The 27,189-nt window shown below is 45.2% G+C and overlaps 1 protein-coding gene across 1 annotated transcript; it reads right to left on the bottom strand.

Moving 5' to 3' along the window:
• Nucleotides 1–1,614: 1,614 nt before the first annotated feature.
• Nucleotides 1,615–26,711, bottom strand: LOC142748261 (uncharacterized). Its single transcript, XM_075855362.1, has 8 exons — nucleotides 26,687–26,711; nucleotides 23,910–24,096; nucleotides 20,221–20,370; nucleotides 17,383–17,532; nucleotides 16,588–16,712; nucleotides 11,310–11,580; nucleotides 10,118–10,293; nucleotides 1,615–3,053 (listed from the first exon to the last, which is right to left on the bottom strand). Exons 2-7 carry the CDS (start codon nucleotides 24,067–24,069, stop codon nucleotides 10,169–10,171), a joined length of 981 nt encoding a protein of 326 aa, XP_075711477.1. The 5' UTR covers nucleotides 24,070–24,096; nucleotides 26,687–26,711; the 3' UTR covers nucleotides 1,615–3,053; nucleotides 10,118–10,168.
• Nucleotides 26,712–27,189: the final 478 nt, after the last annotated feature.

The following is a 27,189-nucleotide window of genomic DNA, read 5'->3' as shown; positions in this document are numbered from 1 at the left end:
ACCATCCCCAGTCCAATGGTCAAGTCGAAAGGATCAATCAGATCATGGAGAACTACCTACGGCACTTCATCTCCAGGCAGCATAATGACTGGGTGCAGCTTCTTCCTTGGGCCGAGTTCTCATATAATAACCATACAAGCGAGTCCACAAGAACCACACCGTTCTTCATCATCTACGGCCAACACCCACAAATTCCTCTCCCGGTGCCCGCAGCTGATTCTGCTTTTAGGGACTTCATGCAGATCTGGCAGCAAACCCGATCCTCCATTCTGCTGGCGGTCGACCGCATGAAACGAAAGGCAGACACAAGTAGAAGAGAACCTCCCCAGTTTCTTCTAGTTACCAAGGTCTGGCTGTCCTCTAGAAATTTCCGGCTGAGGGTGCCATCATACAAGTTTGCTCCCAGGTTCCTTGGACCCTTCGAGATCTTGCAACAGATTAACCCTGTCTTCTACAAGCTTCGGCTGCCTGCTATCCTCAAGATCCCCAACTCCTTCCATGTCTTCCTGCTGAAGCCTGTGGTCCTGAACTGCTACACCAAGATTCCTAGTCCTGCAGTTCCCCCAGTGGTTCATCGGATACATTCGAGGTTAAGGAGATCCTGGACACCAAAAGAGTAGGAGGAAGAACTTTTTATTTGGTGGATTGCAGGGAGTTTGGTCCAGAAGAGAGGTCCTAGGAGCTAGAGGAGAACCTCAATGCTCCTTCCCTCCTGAAGAAGTTTCTCTCCCGCTCTGGCCCCAAAAGGAGGGGGCGTAAGAGAGGGGATACTGTGACACCCATGGTCGCGAACCGCCGGGATTACTCACCCCCTGACGGCCGCAGCCATGGATCAGTGAGTGCTGGCCGGCATCTCCTCCCCGGGAGACGCCAGCGCTCACTTCCGCTTCACTCTGCTGTGTCCCGTAGGGTGCACGCTCACGCTCGTGCCCGGCCTTAAAGGGCCGGCGCACGCACTTGAATTGTATACTAAATTAGCCCATGATCACCCTGGACTATAAGAAGGGCCCTGCCTCTTCTTTCATTGCCTGAGCGTTGTTGTGATTACCCGTGTTAGTCTTTGCAAATGGTCCCTTAGTGTTTTCCAGTACCCAGTGTTCCCGTTCCTCCTACCTGTATTCCGTGCTACCTTGTTCCTGTGCCGTAAAGAGTTGGAGTCGTGTTGTGCCGTATACTAAGCCTTCCGTGTTACACCGCACCTGGTGTCTGCCTGCTGCCAAGGTCCTATCCGAGCCTACCGTCGCTACTGTCTGAAGTTACCACAGGTACACTTATTCGAACTATAGACTTTGACTTGGTATCCTGTTGGCCAGCTGCCATCCCGCTATGGCGGCATGGCCCAGTAGGTCCACGCACCCATGGTAACAGTCCATATATGCACAGTGATGTCAGGGGCAACCCCAAAGTCGGAGTCACGGGCAGAGCGCTATTAGCGCTCTGCCTGGGACTCCAGCTCTGTTCCTGACATTACTGTCCATACACGGTCGTATGTATTAGGCATTACTGTCAGTTATTATAATCATTTTTATTTTTTCAGCTGTTTATAAGACCACATAACATACAACATAGCAAAAAAACAACAAAATAAACCAAAGTATATCAAAAACTGCAGTTTATTAAATACATTACAAAATACCAGAACGGTTATTACACATCTATATAATGGTCATGAAATATAATACAGAACATGTAAATGACCTGTCAGCAAAGCAGAGAGCCCCCTAACTGTACCTTATACCATATAACAGCATACCTGCATTCTGGATACCAGCATCGTTCTGCTGTCAGTCCCAAGAATATCGGTCAGTTCCCACCCAGAACCACCATCGCGAAAACCAGGAAACTGAAAGCATTTAGTTAATGACTATATATTGTAAAAAGTTTTGTTTTTTTATGCGCCTCGTTTTGGCCAAGTTGGAACCCAAAGAATATTGGGATGTGTAGTTCAGTGGTGATATCAGCTTTAGTGATAGCCTTGAGACACATGAGATTTGCTCAAATCTCGGTAAATACCCTTACGCTTTGATTTTCTTGAATGTCCTGATTCATTGGCCATTTTTGTGAGGACTATTGATGGTACATTTAGGAGTATTAGGGTATGTTCACACGCACTAATTACGGACGTAATTCGGGCGTTTTTGCCCCGAATTACGTCCGAAAATAGCGCCTCAATAGCGCTGACAAACATCTGCCCATTGAAAGCAATGGGCAGACGTTTGTCTGTTCACACGAGGCGTAATTTACGCCCCGCTGTCAAATGACGGCGCGTAAATAGACGCCCGCATCAAAGAAGTGACCTGTCACTTCTTTGGCCGTAATTGGAGCCGTTATTCATTGACTCCAATGAATAGCAGCGCCAATTACGTCCGTAATGGACGCGGCGTTCAAGCGCCTGCACATGCCGTTACGGCTGAAATTACGGGGATGTATTCAGGCTGAAACATCCCCGTAATTTCATCCGTTACGGACGCCCTTGTGTGAACATACCCTTAGGGTATGTGCACACGCTTAACAAAAAACGACTGTAAAATACGGAGCTGTTTTCAAGGGAAAACAGTCTTTGTTTTTCAGCCGTTTTTTATGCATCAAGCATTCTTTTATGCGTTTTTTTACAGCCATTTTTGGAGCTGTTTTTCTATTGAGAAAATAAAAACCGGTGCCAAAAACGGCTCAAGAAGTGACATGCACTTCTTTTTACGTGGCGTTTGTTTACGTGCCGTTTTTACAAATGGCCGCGTAAAAAAACGCCTCCGTGGGAACGAAATGCCGTTTTACCCATTGAAATCAATGGTCAGATCTTTGGAGGCATTCAGCCTCCATATTTTTAGCCATTTTTCGCAGCGTTTATGCCACGAAAAATGGCTGAAAATAAGGCGTGTGAACATACCCTTAGTGGTGGGTAGTAGTGGCCACGATTCGTTGGCATCTTGGTTGGTTTTTGGTGAAAGAAATGGACACGTGTTCCATGTGGGACCAAGAAGATTAATTATTCTTATGTATTTGCTGGCTGAAGACTTGTGTCCATTCTTGGGATTGTTTGGACTCCACATTCACTGTTTTCAAGAGAAAAGTGAAGACATTATTAGAGTTTATATGCGTTTTGGATAATATCAGATTAGTACATTACATTTCAGGGGCATTAATGAAAGAATATCTTTCACTCGGACAGACCCCTTTAATTGAGGGTATCTGTAAGATTTCCTGATAAATTGCATAGATATCCCCCTTGATCAGCACATTTGGGGGCACCTAATAGCTCTTGCAGATACCCTACTTTAATGGGGTCTGTGCTAGTAATTGATTCTCTTTAAACCCCTTAAGGACACAGGCAATTTTGGCCTTGAGGATAGAACAAGTTTTCAATTTTTTCTTCTTTGCATCCCGTTTTTTTTTTTTTTTTTTGCTTGACGTAGCTGTACAAGATTTTTTTGGTACAATTACATTATTCCTTTTTTTTTTTTTTTTACAGCATACATCGATCATTATAAGGGCAAAGCCCCACGTGGCGGAATTGGTCTGGAATTCCGCTGCGGACACTCCGCAGCATTAATCCGCAGCGGACCCGTTTCTCCATTGCCTTCCACTTCTTTTTAGTAGGCTTCGTTTAGACGAGGCGGAAAGTTCCGCTGCGGAGCATAGGCTGCGGTGCGGAATTTGGTGTCCGCAGCATACAATGGATGTTGCGGACGTGTGGCGGACTGGTTGCGGACTCATTGCGGAAGTTCTCCATTGACTTCAATGGAGATTCTAAATTCCGCAATGAAGTCCGCAGCTGTCATGTACATGTTATGTGTGCTGCGGATGCGTATTGGTTTTTTAACATGACATTTCTTCATTCTGGCTGGACCTATGTATTTCTAGGTCTATAGCCAGACTGAGGAAGTCAATGGGGCTCCCGTAATTACGGGTGACTATGTGTGTGCACCCATAATTACGGGTGACTACGTGTGTGCACCCATAATTATGGGTGACTACGTGTGTGCACCCGTAATTATGGGAGCGTTGCTAGGCGATGTCAGTAAATAGTCACTGTCCAGGGTGCTGAAAGAGTTAAGCGATCAGCAGTAACTGTTTCAGCACCCTGGACAGTGACTACCGATCACAATATACATCAACCTGTAAAAAAAAAAGAAGTTCATACTTACCGAGAACTCCCTGCTTCTTTCTCCAGTCCGGCTTCCCAGGATGACGTTTCAGTCTAAGTGACGGCTGCAGCCAATCACAGGCTGCAGCGGTCACATGGACTGCCGCGTCATCCAGGGAGGTCGGGCTGGATGCCGAAAGAGGGACGCATCACCAAGACAACGGCCGGTAAGTATGAAATTATTTTACTTTCACTAGGGAAAGTGCTGTTCCTTCTCTCTATCCTGCACTGATAGAGAGAAGGGAAGTACTTTTACCTCAATACGCAACGGCCAGTCCGCATCAATTTACTGCACATTTTGGGCAGATCCGCCACAGAATCTGCAATGCAGATTCTGTGCGGCATTGATGCGGACAGTTGCGGAAGAAAACCGCCACGTGTGGCCATGCCCTTAATGATGCTATAAATGTGTTGTGCAGGTTATTACCGTTGTGATGATATCAAATATGTGTATATTATTTCATGCTTTGGGACTTTTAATTAATAGTTTATTTGTTGTAAATAATTAGCATTTGTGTGCATTTTTTTTTTTACTGTTTTTTTAACTTAACATTACTTTTTTATAGGGGGATTTTTAACGTTGATTTACATTTTTTAAGCTTATTGTACAGGCATATATCTCTATGCCAGTACATTAGCCTGTGTACTCAGGGCAGCCATCAGGATTTTCTGGGCCCCATCCTCTATTACCGGGGGTGGGCAACGGAAAGTGTTGCACTCACATTTGTACGTTATACGCATTAACTGATTTTAATGCTGATGTCAGTTACAGTGAAGGAATCCATGGAGCAGGCAGTGACCGGTTAATGCTCTGGATTTTGATCTATTTAGCCAGACCGTATCCGACTGTATGGCATATAGTGGGATACGTCGCCCGGGGAATGGCCATGGGGAAACTCCTGAAGTCACTGCCCATGAACAGAGCTGGAGCCTTCTACTAGCGCTCTGCCCAGGGACTATGGCACTGTTCCTGATGTCCATATACGTAAAGTGACGTCCGAAGCTTTGCAAAGCCTGAGTACACGGCCGGAGCATCAGCAACACTTTGGCCAGGGATTCCAGCCCTGGAGAATCCCCTGATGTCACTTTACGTATATGGACAGTGACGTCAGGAGCTTTCCCAGGGACAGTCCATGGGTAGAGCACTAGTGATTCTCTGTCTGGGGACTCCGGAATAGCAGAGTCTACTACGCTATTCCATCCTTCAAAAATAAGGTATACCGACGTCTACCAGCCCGACGTAGGCTAAAAGGACATAATGGAGCCCTGTGAATTATCGTCTACGTTGTTTATAGTGTACGTTAGGAGATTTCCTGACTACACAATAAACTTAGGGCAACAACATGATGTGAAGGGGGAAGCGCTTGTGAGAAATTGTGTGCTTCCTACCATAACATAACTGATAACATAACAATCCATCAATTTACCATACATTATATGGCCAAAGGTATGTGAGTTTGGGGGTCACTCACACATACCAGTTTGCACCGTTGGACTTTTAGTGTAATTGTCTATTTTAATGCATAACAATAAAAGTTAAATATTATTAGATCACATAACTCTTTCCCTCTTTCCCCTTCCTCATACATATAGCTTTATGGGTGGTGTACACCAATGTGATCTGTTGCTCACAGCATTGTGTGATAGGTGGTCCTCCACATATTACTGAGGATGTAAGCAGAACTAATGCTCCGTTCTTACGTTGCCATTAAAGTTCAATGTGTTTTTCCACAGCAAAAATCTGAGGCTTTCCCTTTGATTTCTGACGCAGATGCCACAATCGTGTAGCAGATCCGCACAAGAGTAAAGCCCTGTTCACACAGAGCTTTTTGCCACATTTTTTGCAGCGGAGACCGCGTTGGAAACTGTGGCAAAAACAGCCGAAATCGCCTCCTATTGATTTCAACGGGAGGCAAAGGCGTTTTTTTCCAGCGAGCGGAAAAAAACGCTCGCGAGAAAAAGAAGCGACGTGCCCTTTCTTCAGGCATTTCCGTCCCTGACCAACCATTGATATGGGAGGCAGAGGAAGCCTGAAGGAATTTCGAGGCAGATTTTTCTGCCTGCAAAATACTGTGTGAAAAAGGCCTAAGTCCCATTGTCATTCAAAGATGCCCATCCTCGGTTTTTCCATGTAATATAAGCCGCATGCTACTTTGCTGTAGTGGATTTCTTTTCATCTTGCGGACAAAAATACACGTGGAAAATTTTTCGCAGCATGTGAACTGGGTTGTGGAAACCTCATATGCATGGGATGCAGAATCATCGGCATGTCATCGGAATCCGTATCAAATCCAACATGTGTGAACGGGGCCTTAGTGTGAGTTAAAAAAAATTCTGTTAGGCCAAATGTACACGATACTTATTACATGCAAATTTGTCACAGGTATTTTCGTGCAGCAAATCCGCAGTGTAATACAGGACCAGCAAAGTAAATGAGATCAAGAAATCTTAGCTACGTCGCATTTTCTGCACAAAAATTTACCTTGAAAATATGCTACATGTCACTTTATCTTGCGTTTCCACTTGCGAATTGTTTCTGACTAGTTTAAAAAAAAATAAAAAAAATCTGCAGCATAAAACCTGCACCTATTTCCGCATCAAAACGTAAAAACCACACCTAAAAACGTATAAAAAAACCCACACTATTAGGCTGGGTTAACACGACCTATTTTCAGACGTAATGGAGGCGTTTTACGCCTCAAATTACGTCTGAAAAAACGGCTCCAATACGTTGGCAAACATCTGCCCATTACTTTCAATGGGCTTTAGGGTATGTGCACACGAGAAGTGCCTTTTACGTCTGAAAAGACAGACTGTTTTCAGGAGAAAACAGCTGCCTCGTTTCAGACGTAAAAGCTCCTCCTCGCATTATGGGAGGCGTCTGTGACGCTCGTAAATCTTGACTTCAATGAAGAACGGCTCAAATTACGTTGCAAAGAAGTGCCCTGCACTTCTTTGCCGAGGCAGTCAATTTACGCGTCGTCGTTTGACAGCTGTCAAATGACGACGCGTAAATTACAGGTCGTCTGCACAGTATGTCGGCAAACCCATTCAAATGAATGGGCAGATGTTTGCCGACGTATTGTAGCCCTATTTTCAGGCGTAAATCGAGGCATAATACGCCTCGTTTACGCCTGAAAATAGGTCGTGTGAACCGAGCCTTAGGTGCAGATTTTATATACGGAATTACCTGCGGCTTTGATGCGGATTTTGTGCACCAAATTCCTCAATGTGTGCGTTACAGAATTTGCTGGGGATTTACAGCAAATTAACCCTTTACATTGTAAAGGATGAAATACGTTACAATTCTGCAACATTAGGGTATGTTCACACGACTTATTTTCGGCCGTTTTTCGGGCTGGGAAATACGGCCGATACACGCTTCGTATATCACGGACTAAACACGGCTGTCTGAATAAGGCCTTAGTCTAGTTACACAGTACGGTCAAATCCCATTTTTTTGCCACACTTTTTGCAAAATCGCGGCAAAAACGTGATTTGACCGCACTGTGAGAATATAGCCTAACAGCACTATTTTTTCATGGTTTGTATGCTTTTTTTAATGCAATTTTCATAACCGCGGCACAAATCACGCATTTTTGCCACAATAAAACTGCGCCATTTTTGCTGCGATTGCGAAAATCGCGGCAAAAAAACGCTAGGAAAACGAAAAAAAAAACAAAACATTTTTTTTTAACATACTTTATACATTCTACAAATGGGGTCAGGAGGAATGGGAAGCAGGATGCAGAGGGGGAAACATTCACCAGCCTGCAGGTCCCGTCGGCTGTGTAGAGGAGCTGGCGGGCGGGATCTCCACACGGAGCTTCTGCTTACATGCTGCATCTTCCCCGTCCAGTTCGTGAAGCTACAACAGGTATGCAGGGGGGGGGGGGCGTGACCATTTCTAGGGGTGGGGGTGCCGCGACCGTTGATAGGGGGGCCGCGAGCATTGCTAGGGGGGGATGCAAGCGTTGCGAGGGGGGCCGCGAGCGTTGCGAGGGGGGCCGACAGTCCGAGGGGGGGCAACGACAGCCCGGAGGGCCCTTTTTCTTCATCCATGTGGCCGGGCCCCTGACGGGAGTACTACTAGTACTGCCCTGATGGCGGCCCTGTGTGTACTGATAATACACAGGCAGTTGCGGGCATACCTAATTATGCCCTAGCAACAGGAAATCTGGTCAGACAACCAACCTGGGGGTCCTTCAGTAGACTTAGGGCTGTCTGTCCATATAAAATACCGTATTTTTTGGACTATAAGACGCACCTGACTATAAGACGCAAAAATTATTTCATATTTTACTAGTTTTACAAAGAAAAAACTATTTGTTAATAAAAAAATTGTTCGGTTCACCACATTCTGAGAGGCATAACTTTTTTACTTTGTCATCAATTGAGCGGTGTGAGGGCTTATTTTTTGCGGGACGAGCTGTAGATTTTGTTGGCACCATGGTCCATATGATTTTTTTATCACTTTTTATTTAACTTTTTTTAGCACTATGGTGACCAAAAAACAATGATTCTGGTGTTTTGATTTTTTTTTTCACTGTGCAATTTAAATAATGGTATATGGTAATAGTTCGGAGTTTCACCGACGCAGTGATACCACTTTTTTTTTTTTACATTGTGCTTGGGGGAAAATGGGAATTTTTTTATTTTTTTTTAACTTTTAATATTTGTTTATACTCCTGAAATTGTATCTACGTTTTTTTTTATACAATTTATTAGTTCCCCTAGGGGACTTGAACCAGCAATCATTTACAGTATATTGTCATTTTTACAGGCATCTGCTAAGCCCTGCCGCAGGCTATTGACTGCGGCATTTAAAGGGGTTTTCCCCATGAGGGAAATTTATGACATATCCACAGGATATGTCATAAATCTCAGATAGATGCGGTCCCACCTCTGGGACCCGCACCTATCGCTAGAACGGAGCCCCCTAAATGCCATTCTAGCTTCTTGTGCTCACGCACCGTCCCGGCCACCTAATGATTACATGGTCGGGAGTTACGGAAACAGCTTAACTCGCTGAGCTACGCTTTCCGTAACTCCCGTAGTAGTGAATGGCAGTTACGGAATCAGCGTAGCATGTGTCATAAATGTCCCTCATGGGAAAACCAAACAGCTAGGAACAGTGTGATCGCTGTTCCTGGCCATTAGAGCAGTTTGTCAAGCTGTAAAATACAGCTAACTCATGCAGTTTATCAAGCGGGCTCCTCGCGTGAGCCTGCACCCTCCACTCCCGCTCCATGACGTGCTGGCACGTCATGGGTCGGGAAGGGGTTAAAGAAGCAGTTATGGGGGTCTGGCGGAGCTGGGCCCCTTGACTACCGACTATAAGGCACAGGAACTTTTTGGCAAGATTTATTCTTGCTAAAAAGTGTGTCTTATAGTCAGAAAAATACAATATGTACCACGATCGCGTCACTGTGGCCCCCCCCCCTTCTCATTTTCCCTTTGAATGCCGCAATCAACTTTGATCATAGATTTCTCTCATCTCCGCCGTTAGAGCGGAGCTGTGACACTGTATAACAGTCATTGCCCTGCTTCTGATAAGTGTGCCCGCGCGATTATCCTGATGTGTATGCTCGTCATGATGCGGCAGAGTCCAGCCGCTCATGATGAGCATAGATGTTAAGCGTCGTTAACCAGTTAAACAAGTAGTCAAGTAACAAGTAGTCAAGTAGTAGCAAGTAGTCAGTAATATTCAGGCAGGATTATCACCCAAAATGTGGTATTGTCATGTATTGGCGCATACATGTGGCTGAGTCTGCACGCTTCCACTCCATACAACTCCTACGTTATGACATAGACGGAAACAAGCAAGTATGTGCGTTTTAGTATCATGCTATACAACAACATATCAAAAAATTCAGGTAGGTGAGCCATGAAATAAATCCACTATTAAAATATTGTTATCACATATTTATATTCCAATATAAAAATCTAATTTTCCTCCATCTAAAAACTGACCATGAATTGCCGTCCCGTGTAAAGGCTTTTATAGTGATCGTCTTGTCTTCATCATTTGTATAGACGGTCTAGCGCCAGGGAAGTTACATTCATAATATAATCCTCTCCATCTAACATGGCTTCGTATCTGTCCTGGAAGAGCTTGTCATTGAAATAGTAAAGCAAGGTATCATCTCCTAAAACAGAAAGAAATGACAATCGTGACAACTCATATGGCAGGTAACGTGCACCGCTATTGCAGCATACTAGATTCCTATATGGACACGGCTTTTCAGCCAGCTTTTCCAGGAAAAGAGAAAAGAAATCGTAAAATTTTTTTTTATAGTTTAACAAAGGACAAGGCAAAAAAATTCAAATCTTCTTCTCTGATGGTCATCATCATAGAGAAGACAACAAATTTGGGGTCTCAAAATCAAGATCCCATTCTCTATTATCTAAAACAGAGAGTCATGCCAGGTGCAGATCTTCGTTTTGGGGGACTACCAAAATCCATTGATAGACATAAATGCCATTAGTGTCTGATGAATCAGGGTCCTACCACTGGGACCCTCACCTGTTGGAAGAATAGGGGTTCCTTGACCCCCGCTACGCTCGCTGTTTCCCTAACTTCCATAGACTTGAATGGAGGTAACCACTCCAATCTCTGTCTGGGTGCAGCCACTGCCTCACCTGACGGAATGGAGTGGTCTTTACCAGGTGAGTCTGCCACCAGGCGGAGATTGAATGGAAATGTGGCCACGTATGTCCACGGTCTCTCCATTAAAATTAATGGGGGTTAAGGATGCAGGAGTAAAGGACCCCATTCTCCCCAATGTGGGGATATTTTATATATATATATATATATATATATATATATATATATATATATATATATATATATATATATATATATATATACATATATATATATATATATATATATATCTCTCTATCTATCTATCTATCTATCTATCTATCTATCTATCTATCTATCTATCTATCTATCATCTATCTATCTATCTATCTATCTATCTATCTATCTATCTATCTATCTATCTATCTATCTATCTATCTATCTATCTATCTATCTATCTATCTATATAAAACTTCCCTGGGTAACAAGACCCAAAACACTCCCAGGAAAGAAAGGGTTAAATCTAGTTTACAAATAACAGAGTCATTGGACACCAAGATTCAGACATTAATAACTTACCGAATAGTATCTCTATATTAGGCCTTAATAATCCAGACCCACTCACAATGCCTATATAAAAAGCTGCATCAAATGCAAAGACGGCATTGTGGGTCTTGTCAGATGCGGGCTCCACAGTTACCCGACTTTTGCTATCAGGAGAAGTGCAAATAATCCCATCTCGTTCCATCACCGACTCAAATGAATATTTTCTGTTGGAGACTGGTACAAGGTAGAAAAAAAATGGTCTGGTCTCAGGTTTTGTGAAGTCAAGACTCCTCTGTCCCAATGGCTGAATGGAAACAAGAAGCTGTTAGCTCAATGAAGATAACACTGAAATCCGAAAACACAAAGAATGAAAAAAAATCTACATCGCGGTGCAAAAATACTCATGTCCAGTGTCATCTCCACCCCACCTGTAATATTTCTAGCCTTAGAGAAACAACCAATTCATTGACCATAAAGTCTGTAAATGCCAAGAAGACTTAGAATTAGCATGGAGTAAGATGTATGATCTAATATTTATTTGAGAGTCCCCCTGAAAGGCCAGACCCCCAATTTTTCTGTTGCTTCTTTCCAATACAATATTTTGCTCATACTTTTCCTCTGAGCTCATGAAAGATTGATTTCAGTTATAAAATCCATCAATCTCCTGAACAAACAGGGCACATTGAGGGTATGTTCACACGCAGTGAGCAAAAACATCTGAAAATAGGGAGCTATTTTCAGGCGAAAACAGCTCCTGATTTGCAGAAGTTTTTTTTAACAACTAGCGTTTTTCACTGCGTTTTTTACGGCCGTTTTTGGAGCTGTTTTTCAATGGACTCAATAAAAAACGCCTCCAAAAACGTCCCAAGAAGTGTCCTGCACTTCTTTTGACGAGCCGTCATTTTACACACCGTATTTTGACAGCGATGCGTAACATTAAGGGCAGATACAGACGGACGTTGCGTTTTTGCGCGCGCAAACAACGCAGCGTTTTGCGCGCGCAAAAAACATTTGACAGCTGCGTGTGTCATCCGTGTATGATGCGCGGCTGCGTGATTTTCGCGCAGCCGCCATCATAGAGATGAGGCTAGTCGACGCCCGTCACTGTCCAAGGTGCTGAAAGAGCTAACTGATCGGCAGTAACTCTTTCAGCACCCTCGACAGTGAATGGCGAACACAATATACAGCAACCTGTTAAAAAAAAGAAAAAGTTCGTACTTACCGAGAACCTCCCGGCCGTTGCCTTGGTGACGCGTCCTTGGTGACGCGCCTCTCTTGACATCGGGCCCCACCTCCCTGGATGACGCGGCAGTCCATGTGACCGCTGCAGCCTGTGCTTGGCCTGTGATTGGCTGGAGCTGTCACTTGGACTGAATTGTCATCCCGGGAGGTCAGACTGGAGGAAGAAGCCGGGAGTTATCGGTAAGTCAGAACTTCGTTTTTTTTTACAGGTTCATGTTTATTGGGATCGGTAGTCACTGTCCATGGTGCTGAAACAGTTTAACTCTTTCAGCACCCTGGACAGTGACTATCTCCGGACGTCGCGTACCGGAAATTTTTTTGCCGGGTTCGGCCAAAACGAGTTCGGCCGAACCCGGTGAAGTTCGGTTCGATTGTCCGGGTTCGCTCATCTCAAAGACACTTCATTTGGATGTTTGGAAACAGAAAAGCACGTAGTGCTTTTCTGGTTACATTCATCCTTTTGACAGCTGGTGCGCTGTTTCAGTCGGTTCGCACGGAAGTGCTTCCGTGCGACATGCGTGGTTTTCACGCACCCATTGACTTCAATGGGTGCGTGATGCGCGAAATACGCGGAGATATTGAACCTGTCGCGCTTTTTGCGCAGCTGACAAATGCTGCGCAAAAAGCACGGACTGTCTGTACTGCCCCATAGACTTGTATTGGTCTGTGCGTGGTGCGTGAAAACCACGCGGCCCGCACGGACCGAATACACGCTCGTGTGAATCCCCCCTAAGGCTCGTGGGAACAGAACATCGTAAAACCCATTGCAAGCAATGGGCAGATGTTTGTAGGCGTATTAGGGGCGTTTTTTCAGGCGTAATTCGAGGCGTAAAACGCCCAAATTACTTTTGAAAATAGGCCGTGTGAACATACCCTGACTTCTGCCCTTGATCAATTATATAAATTTTTTCAACCATTTTTTTTACTGCTCCTATGAATCTAAAAAAAAATTTAAAAAAATTAAACAACTTTGCAAATACTCCAGATTGCAAATGTATTAGGCCCTGTTCACACGGAGGAATTTGCAGGTAGAAAAAAATCTGTGCCAGATTTTGACCTGCCTGCACTTTCTTGACGTGGTAATCGCAGCATTTTTTACTGTGTTTTTCACCCACGGCCATTGAGCGCTGCGGGTAAACAAGCCGCACAAAACGCTTTCTCTGCCTCCCATTGATTTCAGTGGGAGGTCAGAGGCGGAACCGCGACAAGAAAGAGCATGCCGCTTTTTTTCCCCCGAGAGTGGCTAAAAGCCACCGTGGAAAAAAAACGCCTCCGTCTCCCATTTAAATCAATAACATGCGGTTTCACTCGATTTCTGGTGCTGATTCCGATGCGGTTACTGCTTTAAAATCAGCATAAAAAAACTCAGTGCAAACGGGGCTTTACAGTTTTGTGTATACAGCAGTTGTATGTGTCTTGAATTGGAGTTACGGAATTTACTGTCGTAGTGACAGCACTTTCCATGAATCCCATTCATTTCACATTCTGAGAACCAAGACCACAGACTATTTATATACTGTATAAAATATAGCATACCTCCCAACCGTCCCGATTCCGGCGGGACAGTCCCGGTTTCTCACCGCTGTCCCGCCGTCCCGCCCGGTCTTCAAAATGTCCCGCTGGGCGCTGCATCAAAACAGCTGATCGCTGCTGACTGCAGCAACAATCAGAAGAAGGCAGGAGTCTTGCGGCGATGTTCTCTCTGGGATCGATGCCGGCCCGGGAGTGGACCAGTCCAGTCACCTGACCTGTCACCTGACCTGTCATCTGACCTCACCGGTCAGGTGACTGGACTGGTCCACTCCCGGGCTGGCATCGACAACAGTGAGAACGCCGCTGCAAGACTCCTGCCTTCTTCTGACGGTGAGTGAAAGCAGAGTGCATTTGAGGAGGTGGAGGAGGGTCTTTTTTTGCTCCCTGAAGGAGTCGGAATGCCCAATCCCCGGCCGGGGATTGGGGATTCCGCTACAGGAGAAGTGAGTGACTACACTGTCCATATATGGACACAACGACATCACTCACTTCTGAAGCTGAATCCCCGACCCTATGGCTGGGGATTCCGCTACAGGAGAAGTGAGTGACTACACACTGTCCATATATGGATACAGTGACGTCACTCACTTCTAAAGCGGAATCCCCGACCCTGTGGCCAGGAATTCCTCTCCAGGAGAAGTCAGTGACTACACTGTCCATATATGGACATTGAAGTTAGTGACTTCTCCTGGAAGGGGGGGGGGATGGGTGCAACCTACAGGGGGCTGGGTGGCATTACATACAGGGGGCTGGGTGGCATTACATACAGGGGGCTGGGTGGCATTACATACAGGGGGCTGGGTGGCATTACATGCAGGGGGCTGGGTGGCATTACATACAGGGGGCTGGGTGGCATTACATGCAGGGGGCTGGGTGGCATTACATACAGGGGGCTGGGTGGCATTACCTGCCGGGGGCCTGGGTGGCATTACCTACAGGGGACTTGGTGGCATTACATACAGGGAGCTGGGTGGCATTACCTACAGGCGGCTGGGTGGCATTACATGCAGGGGGCTGGGTGGCATTACATACAGGGGGCTGGGTGGCATTACATACAGGGGGCTGGGTGGCATTACATACAGGGGGCTGGGTGGCATTACCTGCAGGGGGCTGGGTGGCATTACCTACAGAGGACTTGGTGGCATTACATACAGGGGGCTGGGTGGCATTACCTGCAGAGGGCTGGGTGGCATTACATACAGGGGGCTGGGTGGCATTACATACAGGGGGCTGGGTGGCATTACCTGCAGGGGGCTGGGTGGCATTACCTGCAGGGGGCTTGGTGGCATTACCTACAGGGGGCTGGGTGGCATTATCTACAGAGGGAAGTGTGTGGCAACAAATTTAAATGAAATTCATCTGATTTTAATACGGACAGGGATGCAAAACGGGTCAAAATCGGCCGTTAAAAACGGCAACACGGCCCGGAACAGAATCGGAACAGATGCAAAACGGCCGTTTTTATTGGCCGACACTCGGACCCTGTCATGTGAATAAGGCCTAAGGGGCTGTGTGTTGCGCTACCTACAGGAGGGCTGTGTCTGGAGCTATCTACAGAGGGGCTGTGTCTGGAGCTATCTACAGGGGGGCTGTGTCTGGAGCTATCTGCAGGGGGCTGTGTCTGGAGCTATCTACAGGGGGGGCTGTGTGTGTAGCTATCTACAGGGGGCTGTTTCTGGTGCTATCTACAGGGGGGCTGTGTCTGGAGCTACCTACAGGGGGGGCTGTATCTGGAGATATCTACAGGGGGGCTGTATCTGTTGCTATGTACAGGGGGGCTGTATCTGGAGCTATCTACAGGGGGTCTGTATCTGGAGCTATGTACAGGGGGGCTGTATCTGGAGCTATCTACAGGGGGGATGTGTGTGGAGCTATGTACAGGGGGGCTGTGTGTGGAGCTATGTACAGAGGGGCTGTGTGTGGAGCTATCTACAGGGGGGCTGTGTGTGGAGCTATCTACAGGGGGGGCTGTATCTGGCGCTATGTGCAGGGGGCTGTGTGTGGAGCAATCTACAGGGGGGCTGTGTGTGTGTGTAGCTATGTACAGGGGGGCTGTGTGTGGAGAGATCTACAGGGGGGCTTTGGTGGATGATTTTTCCGATGACCAGTAGCAGAGTTACACAACTGGAAAAAAAAAATCCCCATCATGTAACTCTGCTACCTGTCAATTGAAAAGTCATCCACCACATGGTCTCCCTCTTGACTTTCATTGTTCTCAGCCTTTTGGTTTGTCCTGCAGCAGCTGTCGCCGTGATGAGCAAATGTTATACCCAAGATAGGAAAGTAACACAAAGACGATATAACCGGATCCATAATATCTGTGATATCCAGACAGTCTAGAGATCCGCAGTGACGATATAACCGGATCCATAATATCTGTGATATCCAGACAGTCCAGAGATCCGCAGTGAGAATGTGCGCGCGTTATTTGCTGGATATTGGGCGTGGTATGGGGGCGTGGCTTAAAATGACCCTCTTTTCCGTATTCAGAAGTTGGGAGGTATGAATATAGTGCAACTCAAATATAAAAACTTACCAACACTTTTAACTGTTTGTCTGCATTGGGTTGATATGAGAGATACAGGTCCTGGTCTTTTACTTGTAGAGTAATTGGAGGCCTTATTATGTTCAATCTGCTGTGTACAGTGATCTTGAATTTTGCTATGGAATTAAATATAGAAAAAGTTGCATAGTGTAAACTGTCTGAATATAATACTAATCATAATAATAGTATTATACACAAATAACTTCCTATACATTACACGTAGTATGAGGGTGGACCCATAGAAGCCTAGAATATGCCACTTGTGGTATATAGAACATAAAGGAGACAATAAAGGTATAATCCACTCCCTTCCTTATAGGATGCTTTTCTGCATATCCAACTGACCACTATTTTATATTGAATCTTGGTTAGACGGGCCCACAAGAGTACCAGAGGATCCCCCGATGGGCTCAGCCTCTGACACAATAATGGGCCCCAAAAGTCCAGGAGAAGGCAACTCCATTTTGAGCCAATCATTTGCCGTTCGGGTCTATTTCCTATAGGTTGATTTACAAATACCCCATTAGATCTTATTGATGTCCTGTGTCTACAATGTACGATGCAATTAACAGTGGACATGCACAGGTTCTGTGAAGATGTAGGGTGGGCCCTCAGCATACTTTCCTCCGCTGGGCCCAATAGTTATTGCTTTAAACGTTTTCCCAATTGTGCTTAACTTCTATATAAAAAAAAAATATATACATATAATAAGGCCTGAACATAGCAAATGGTCACCTAGAAAAATATTTGTCATTGTAAAGGCTTAAAAAATATATTGGTCCATACCTTTTAGCAGTACGTTGTCACCTTGCAGCGGCTGTGCCCACACATTGTCCCCATTTATGACAAAATATTTATTTGCGGGATCTCGAATGGAGGTGTTGTCCAGCTGTGATATACGCTCAATAAATCTGCTATTATTGATGAATGAGATATCTGAAAATAACACAGCAATCATTTCTACAAAGCATGTAAGAAAAGATCCACAGCGCTCAACACTCCTTAACCCTTTCAATGAAAAGTACATATATAATATGTTGAATAAAACGGAAAGTGCTCCACAGTGAAATATAAAAAACAAGTGTAACAAATAGGCACAACTCTGGGATGCACGCGTAGATGTAATACCGGCCCTCCGCTCAGCGTGGCTGCTGCTCCACCTGCAGAACTCGAGTTCGAGACCAATGCAATAGACCATCAAAAAAGAGAAAAAAAAATGCAGGATCCAATGGGAGCCACCAAATGTAGACAAGGGAGTGTCTAGGAATCATACACTCGAGCACATGTGGACCAGGCAGAGGCGGCAACACATAAGACGCACGCAAAGCCCCACTGAAGGTAAACATCCGCCCCAAAACACATACACACCGGCACAGCACAACAAAACACCAGGAAAGTAGCCACAAAGAAATCACACCCCAAAAAAATGTAAGGGAAACGTAACACAAAATACATGCATTTCAACATATGAATTTCAGCAACAGATGAACGTATTTTGAGTTACGATTCACATATAGCTTTTTGGCGTGTGATTTCTTTGTGGTTATTTGCTGGTGTTTTGTTGAGCTGTTCTCTGCCCGTGTGTATGTGTTTTGGGGCGGCTACTTACTTTCAGCGGGTCTTCGCATGCGTCTGATGTGTTGCCGTCTCTCCCTGGTCCACATGCGCTCGCCTACACCACTTCAAAGCACCACTGAACACTATTGTTTTTACTGTGATAGGTTTTAGGCTTTATTCAGATGAACGGGAAAAACGTCCGTGCAACGCGCGTGATTTGCACGCGCGTTGCACGGACCTATATTAGTCTATGGGGCCGTGCGGACATGTGCGTGATTTTTACTCAGCGTGAGTCCGCTGAAAAAAAGTCACGACATGTCCGTTATTTCGGGGTTTTTCGCGCATCACGCACCCATTGAAGTCAATGGGTGCGTGAAAACCACACATGCCGCACGGAAGCACTTCCGTGCGAACTGCGTGATTCGCGCAAGAGCTGTCAAAAGGAAGAATGTAAACAGAAAAGCACCACGTGCTTTTCTGGTTACAAACATCCAAACGGAGTGTCTTTGAGGTGAGCGAACTCGGACAACCGAACCGAACTTCACCGGGTTCGGCCGAACTCGTTTTGACCGAACCCGGCAAAAAAATTTCCGATACGCGACGTCAGGAGATAGTCACTGTCCAGGGTGCTGAAAGAGTTAAACTGTTTCAGCACCCTGGACAGTGACTTCCGATCACAATATACATGAACGTGTAAAAAAAAAAGAAGTTCTGACTTACCGATAACTCCCGGCTTCTTCCTCCAGTCTGACCTCCCGGGATGACAATTCAGTCCAAGTGACAGCTCCAGCCAATCACAGGCGAAGCCCAGGCTGCAGCGGTCACATGGACTGCCGCGTCATCCAGGGAGGTGGGGCCAGATGTCAAGAGAGGCGTGTCACCAAGGACGCGTCACCAAGGCAACGGCCAGGAGGGAAGTTCTCGGTAAGTACGAACGTCTTTTTTTTTTTTTAACAGGATGCTCGATATTGTGATCGGAATTCACTGTCGAGGGTACTGAAAGAGTTACTGCCGATCAGTTAACTCTTTCAGCACCCTGGACAGTGACTGACGTCGACTAGCCTCATCTCTATGATGGCGGCTGCGCGAAAATCACGCAGCCGCGCATCATACACGGATGACACACGGAGCTGTCAAGTGGTTTTTGCGCCACGTTCATGTGAATCCAGCCTTAGGCTGGGAAACCCTCTAATTTCAGATACAATTAGGCTATGTCCACACAGAGTTTTTTGCAGGCGGAATTTCTGCCTCAAAATTCTGTTTGGAAGTTTGAGGCAGATTTTCCTCTCCCTGCGCGCCAATTTTCGCAGCATTTTTCGCAGCGTGGGCATAAAACGCACCGAAATACACTTTCTCTGCCTCCCATTGATGTCAATGGGAGGTCAGAAGCGTAAACGCCCGAAGATAGGGCATGTCCCTTCTTTCTCCCACGAGATGGTTTTACCGCTAGCGGGAAAAAGACGCCTCCGCCTCCCATTGAAATCAATGGGAGGCATTTTCGGCCCGTTTTTGACAAGTTTTGCGGCGCGGTTTCCATGTAAAAAAACTTGTCAAAAAACTCTGTGTGAACATAGCCTTATTTGCCCTGTATTTTGAATGTCTTGATAATCCATATCTGGGAATTATATGAGCGGTTCCGAAGCAAATATTTTGGATATTGGTATATTTTAAGAAAAACTTGATGGCTCATTGTAGTTTTTTAATTTTATAGATGTTTTTATTCTGGGAAATTTGTATCTTCATTTTTATATTGTCAGGTCACTTCCATTTATGGAATACTAATGATGGGTGAGTCTGCTAACACCTGTATGTACCTGACTAAGAGGTCAGAACAACCACTCTCTTTTGTCTACAGTTGGTGGCGCCCAATGGATCCTTCATTTTCTCTCTTTTTGATGGTATGGGAATGGGAAGAGCTGCAGTACCAGCCACAGCCGCATGTATGGATGACCCATTTTGCCAAATTTTGCTTATTTTGTATAGAAAAAAAACATAATAAGGCCTGAACATAGTAATGGTAACCAAGAAATTTTTTCTCACAGGCATAAAAAATATATCAGTCCACACCTTTTAGCGCTAGCTTTCTACTTTGCGGCCGCTGTGCCCACACAGTGTCACCATTTATGGAAAAACATTTATTTGAGGGATCTCGAATGGAGGTGTTGTACACTTGTGATGAACGCTCAGTATAACTGCTATCATCGATGTATGAGATATCTGAAAATAACACAAAGTAATAATTTATACAAATCATGTGATAGAAGAAAAGATCCACAGCACTCACATATAGTCCCGATTGCTTATTTCAAGAGGATGATAGAACTATTGTCCTATGGCCGTTTCACGTTCATATAATTCTTTGTCAATATACTCTAAAACAATAAACATACTGTATTGTCCCATTCCTCAACCCTTTCACTGAAAAGGATGTATGTAATATTTTGTGATATGGGTGACTGGGAATGATACGAGTGAATGAGAAGAGATGTAGTACCAGCCACAACCACTTGAATGGATGAGCCGCTGTAAATTCATGCTTCTGAATCAAATGATAACATTTTTGGTTTTGTTTGTAACTCTTTTATGCAATTCCATTTTTGTTATTGCAGTATTCCTCAGCTGAAATGATCTATCGCAACTTTAATACCATGTTGTTTTTAAAAGTTCATTATTCTGTGTGGATTAATGTTTTAAAGGGGTTTGCTCATCAGGGACATTTATGGCATATCCACAGGATATGCCATAAATGTCAAATAGATGCTGGTCTCACCTCTGGAACCCGCACCTATCTCTAGAACGGGGCACCCTAAACTCTGTTGTACCTCTACGGTTGCCGCTACCTCCTGGGCCATTTACGACCATGTAATCAGGAAATTTCCGACCATGTAATTTCCAACTATGTAATAAGGAAAACAGCGTAGCTCGCTGAGCTAAGCAGTTTTTGTAATTCCCATAAAAGTGAAAGGCAATTACGGAAACAGCATATCTCGCATGCTACACTCTCTTCCATAACTGCCAGAAGAGGTCAAAAGAAGCACTATTTAGGGCGAAACATATGTTTACTTGTTGCTGTCTGCTATATCCTTCCTAAGAAGTGGCCAATTTTAAGAGGCCATAATAAAGAATTTAAGTTTTACCGTTATGGTGAGTTCCGTGACTTCCTTCTCTGCTTTTACATTATAAATACTATTGTATATGCTGAGCACCACCAAATTGATAGTGGAACCCCTGATAAAAATATATAAAAAAATATGGGTGAAATTATTGGTAATGCCAACTTCTTCTCTTATAAGAAAATAAAAATTCTAGCTGTCTGCAGCTGCCACTAGGGGGAGCTTAGTGCATACTGTTTATACTTTCAACTCAATTATATGCAGTAAGCTTCTCAACTACATTCTAGAGATGACTTCAGGCAGCCAGTATTTTAATTTGTACTTCTATAGCTGTGCTGCGGATTTGGAGCTCTGTATCTGAAAAATGGAGCTCCATCACTCTAAAGATATAGTAAAGTGTAACTATACTTTCATAAAACTTTTGACATCTCATAGTAACATGTCAGAAGTTTTGATCAGTGGGGGTCTGAGCAATGAGACCCCCACCGATGGCTAAAACAAAGCAATGGTAAGGCTCATGTTAGTGCTGCGCCGATTCGTTTATAATTGACTAAGCTCGGCTTTCTTTAGAAAAACTTTCTATTGGGCCCGTACATCGTTTGCTCGGCTTTACAAGGAGAGCCATGCAAAGCCATTCAGAAACTAAGTGGCACAGCGCCCAACTGCGTGCTTCTGCCGATTCATTTTAGCAATCAGTGGAGTCTTAGCACTGTTCAGAATTTCTGACGTCACTATAACATTTCAAAAGTTTTATAAAAGTTTAGTTACACTTTAAGGCCTCATGCAGACGACCTATGCATGGTTGCCAACCATCCGTAGATTTACAGACAGTCTGCAAAAAACTGGTGTTTTTTTCTGCCGTCCATAGTGTCCGGCAGAAAAAAACACGGTCCGGGATTTAGATAGGTGATAAATGTTGATCTTGGGATAACCGATTAAACTACTGGATAAGCTATTCTCTAATATACAAGGGCTGGTTCATTAAAGGTAAATCTACCCTTCAGGGGCGTAACTAGGAAAGACTGGGCCCCATAGCAAACTTTTGACTGGGCCCCCCCCCCTCCCCTGGGTGTCACACAACCCCCCCCCCCCCCCCCGATAGTGCCTTTTTTACAGCCCCCCCTGTAGATAACGCCATACAACCCCCCTGTAGATAACGCCATACAACCCCCCCCTGTAGATAACACCATACAGCCCCCCCTGTAGAGAACGCCATACAGCCCCCCCTGTAGAGAACGCCATACAACCCCCCCTGTAGAGAACGCCATACAGTCCCCTCTGTAGATAACGCCATACATCCCCCCTGTAGATAACGCCATACAGCCCCCCATGTAGAGAACGCCATACAACCCCCCCTGTAGAGAACGCCATACAGTCCCCTCTGTAGATAACGCCATACATCCCCCCTGTAGATAACGCCATACAGCCCCCTGTAGATAACGTCATACAGCCCCCTTTGTAGATATCTACAGAGGTGGCTGTATGGCATTATCTACAGGGGGCTGTATGGCGTTCTCTACAGGGGGGCTGTATGGCATTATCTACAGGGGGCTGTATGGCATTATCTACAGGGGGCTGTATGGCGTTATCTACAGAGGGGGCAGTATGGCGTTATCTACAGGGGGGACTGTATGGCGTTATCTACAGGGGGGTCTGTATGGCGTTCCCTACAGGGGGGGGGTTGTATGGCGTTCCCTACAGGGGGAGCTGTATGGCGTTCCCTACAGGGGGGCTGTATGGCATACAGCCCCCCCTGTAGGTAACGCCATACAGCCCCCCTGTAGAGAACACCATACAGAGCCTCCCCATGTAGGGAACGCCATACAGCACCCCCCTGTAGGGAACGCCATACAGCGCCCCCCCCTGTAGGGAACGCCATACAGCGCCCCTGTAGAGAATGCCATACAGAGCCCCCCTGTAGGGAACGCCATACAGCGCCCCCCCTGTAGGGAGCGCCATAAAGCGCCCCCCCTGTAGGGAACGCCATACAGCGCCCCCCCCCTGTAGGGAACGCCATACAGAGCCCCCCCCTGTAGGGAACGCCATACAGCGCCCCTCCCCTGTAGGGAATGCCATACAGCCCCCCCCCCTGTAGGGAACGCCATACAGCGTTCCCCCTCCCAAAAAAATGCAACCTACAGCGTGTCTGACAAAATACATGTATCCCCTCTCCACAGGAGAGGGGATACATGTGTGATAGCTGGCAGCGATAGGGAGAACGGGGGACTGAAAGTCCTCCGCTGTTCTCCATGACTAACCTCTGACTTCCGGCGTCTGCGCAGCTCACTAAAAATGAAAGGAGCGCTGGTCACGCATGCGCACAAGCGCGACCGGCGCTCCATTCATTTCTACGGAGCTGCCGACACAGACCCCGGAAGTCCTAGGTTTGTGATGGAGAACTTCAGGGGACTTTCAGTCCCCCGTTCTCCGTATCGCTGCAGGCATAAGCCATAGTGGCTGCTAGCGGAGCCTCCGGACATGGTGGGGGCCCGTGCCGGCGGGCGACACGGGCCCCCTCATGCCACGGGCCCCGTAGCAGTCGCTACTGCTGCTACGGCGGTAGTTACGCCAATGCTACCCTTTGATTGACATACACTCATTTCATAGGACGCCAAAGTGTCCAGTTATCATAAAATTTCTTACCATTTGGATAAAATTTTTTGATCATATCCATCAATTTGCGTCTCCTCACAGGCAGCCGGAAATCTTCAATCCCAGCTCTCCGAATGGTCATGTACGGAGGAGTTGGATAAGTAAGTTGCTTTACAGGAAACAGACATTGAAAGGAGTAATTGTTATTCATTGGTGAGATGTTTAGGTTTACCCTGATCTGAAAAAGATAAAAATGGAAATTTGATATAATGTTGAAAGCCGTGAGGTTCTCTTGTCTTTGTGTGCAGAATTAACATACAGTAAGTTCAGATCCTGTCTATCTGCAAGAAGTGGCTGGCACTGCAATATAATAAATTATGCAACAAATGCCTCACACCTGAAGCCAATAGATAGAAAGAAAAAAGCGGTGTATGTAAAAAAAGAATTATATGCATATAAACAATGTAAATGGTATAAAAGCCCTATGTTTTATTCAATCAATATGCAACAAAATAGGGGTTAAATACATGTAGAAGGCACCCAATCGGAGAATCCTTGTAACATGGGGGTATAAACCCCAGTAACTTATACCTTCCCAGACCAAATCTGCTATATAGACCCAAGACACAACAGGTAATAAGTCAAATACAAGGGCACATGCAGCAAACAAGTGTAAAAATATACAGCACAATTGGAAATATCCGCGTGAAACTCCAATAAAGTAAAAGAGACATGGGCCTAACAACAAAAAAATAACATCAGAAATACATGTAATCAAATACTGGGAGTCAGCAACGTGTCATGTTGGAGGAGGGATCCCATATGTAAGGATCCTATACAGGGGAATGCGGAGTGTCTATGGATCTGTAATAGACACTCCACATGCCGTCATATGGTACCTCCGTGCTGTACCATATTCTGCCCTAAAAGCTGTTCCCCCCATAATATGGCATATGTTGATTATATATAGTTTCATGTGGATACTCATACAACCTGTGTGCCAATATTATAAGTCGCACAGAGATACAGTATGGGCCCATAGAATTCTATATATAAATGACAGCAAATCCTGACAAACCCCCTAAACTTTAATGCGGTCTGTAACACAAGTGTGAACAGAGTTTTACTGTTAATTACAAAAGCAATGATAACAAAGGAAATCTATAACTAAAATGATTTGTACAGCTTGAAGGTGTATGGGCGTCATACCAGTCTACAAACTAAGCCCAACTGGTATGATTTTACTTCACCTTTTCTACACAAATCCCCTGTGACCTTAGATTTTTACTTGGAATACCTGTACATCCTCCTATGCTCATATCTAATCAATATCTAGGAAGACCCCTTTAAGGCTACAATACCTATAGTCTCCATGAGTTGGAGCATATTGTAGAAACAGTTTACTATATACTGCAGGCCACCAGTGTCTAACCGCAGCCTTAAACCGCCCCTCATCTTAGGATCCCAATTTTAAAAAATTGAGATGTGCCGAAAAGCATACTCAGGTGATACACCAATCAGCCATAACATTAAAACCACTGACAGGTGAAATAAATAACGTCTGGTGACAATTGCGCCTGTCAAGGGGTGAGATATATTAGGCAGCAAGTGAACAGACTTGAAGTAGATGTGTTGGAAGCAGGAAAAAATGGGCAAGTGAAAGGATCTGAGCGACTGTGACAAGGGCTGATTTGTGATGTCTAGACGCTGATCCCCGTCTACTGCCAAAAGCACCTACAATGGGCACATCAGAGCTGGACCATGAAGCAATGGAAGATGGCCTGGGTCTAATGAATGACTGCCGGGTGCGTGTGCGTGACTTATTTGGCAAAGAGATGGCACACAGGATGCACTTTGGGAAGAACACAAGCCGACGGAGGCAGTTTAATGCTCTGGGCAATGTTCTGCTGAGAAACCCTGGGTCATGGTATTCATGTAGATGTTACTTTGACGCATATCACCTTTCTAAACATTGTTGCAGACCGAGCACAACCCATGATGGCAACGGTATCTTTCAGAAGCAAAATGCACCCTGCCCCACAAAGAAAAAATGTGTTTAGGAATGGTTTGAGGAACATGACAAAGAGTTCAAGGTGTTGACTTGGCCTCCAAATTCCTCAGATCTCAATCCGATCGAGTATCTGTGGGATGTGCCGAAGAAAAACAAGTCCGAACACTCAAGGCCCCACATCACAATTTACAGGACTTAAAGGTTCTGCTGCTAACGTCTTGGTGCCAGATACCACAGGACACCTTCAGAGGTCTTGTGAAGTCCATGCCTCGACAGATCACAACTGTTTTGACTGTATATGGGGGATCTACAAAATATTAGGCAGGTAGTTTTGGCTGTAGTCCTCATAGTAGTTGTCACTCACTCTCTCCCCCTTACTCGCCTTCCTTTCTGTTCCTCGCAAATCTCCTTGCTTAGGCAGAAAAAGTGATGTGGCTGGGAGAAATCTGCATTCGGAGCTTTGCCAATGGATTTTGGGTCCATGTAAACAGAAGTAGGATCTAGTTAAACTTGCCAGTTTTGTGACTCGTTATAAAGATGTGAGTAGATCTCCGGAGTGACTTCTGCCAGTTTCCAAAACTATAGAGCACCCAGTAAAAAGTTAGGAGACCGAATGGAGCTATTACTATAGATTTTTAGTAGCCCTTTGCTACCCCCAGACTGGGAGGGACCAGCATATTTGCAGGTAACCTTAACAAATAATATCTTGTACAAACCGTAGATTGCGATTTTGAGCCAGGATGGAATTCCTTATTAAAGCTCAGATTTCTTAGTTGACTGAAAGCAGAATTCACAACAGACTCGCCCAGCAACTTACCTGATCCTCCCTGATCCGCACTCCCTGGATTCCTCAGTCATTGTGTTTCTCAGGCTATTTATTTGTACTGTAGCATGTGGGCGGCACAGGATTTGCATGCATAGCATCATTCTCCAGAAATTCATGTCAGACTCCAGCACACCTACTTGTGTTTCTTGCATGAATAGAAGGATTATTATTAACGGGGTTGCGCAATCTGACGTACAGTGAGAAAAGCTTTGATAGCATAATGAGAAGTTATACAAATTTCTAATATACTTTGCTTTCCAATTTCTCACCATTTTCCAAATCTTTGTTTGCTGTCAGTAAAAAGAAGCATTCTTGTTTACATACAGAGGGTTGCCTACACTAGAAACATTGTATCAAACGCTCAGCTGTCAGAACTGTTAGGGCCTGTTCACATCTGCATTGCAGGGCGACACTAGGGGTCTCCGTCAAAGATCTGTCCGAAAAAAAAACCAAAGAAACCAGACGGAACCCATTAAAGACAATGGGTTCTGTCA

Source organism: Rhinoderma darwinii, chromosome 3 (genome assembly GCF_050947455.1).
Source record: "Rhinoderma darwinii isolate aRhiDar2 chromosome 3, aRhiDar2.hap1, whole genome shotgun sequence".
Taxonomy (NCBI): domain Eukaryota; kingdom Metazoa; phylum Chordata; class Amphibia; order Anura; family Rhinodermatidae; genus Rhinoderma; species Rhinoderma darwinii.
The sequence above is the reverse complement of the archived record's forward strand: the minus strand, read 5'-3'. Positions and strand labels throughout refer to the sequence as shown.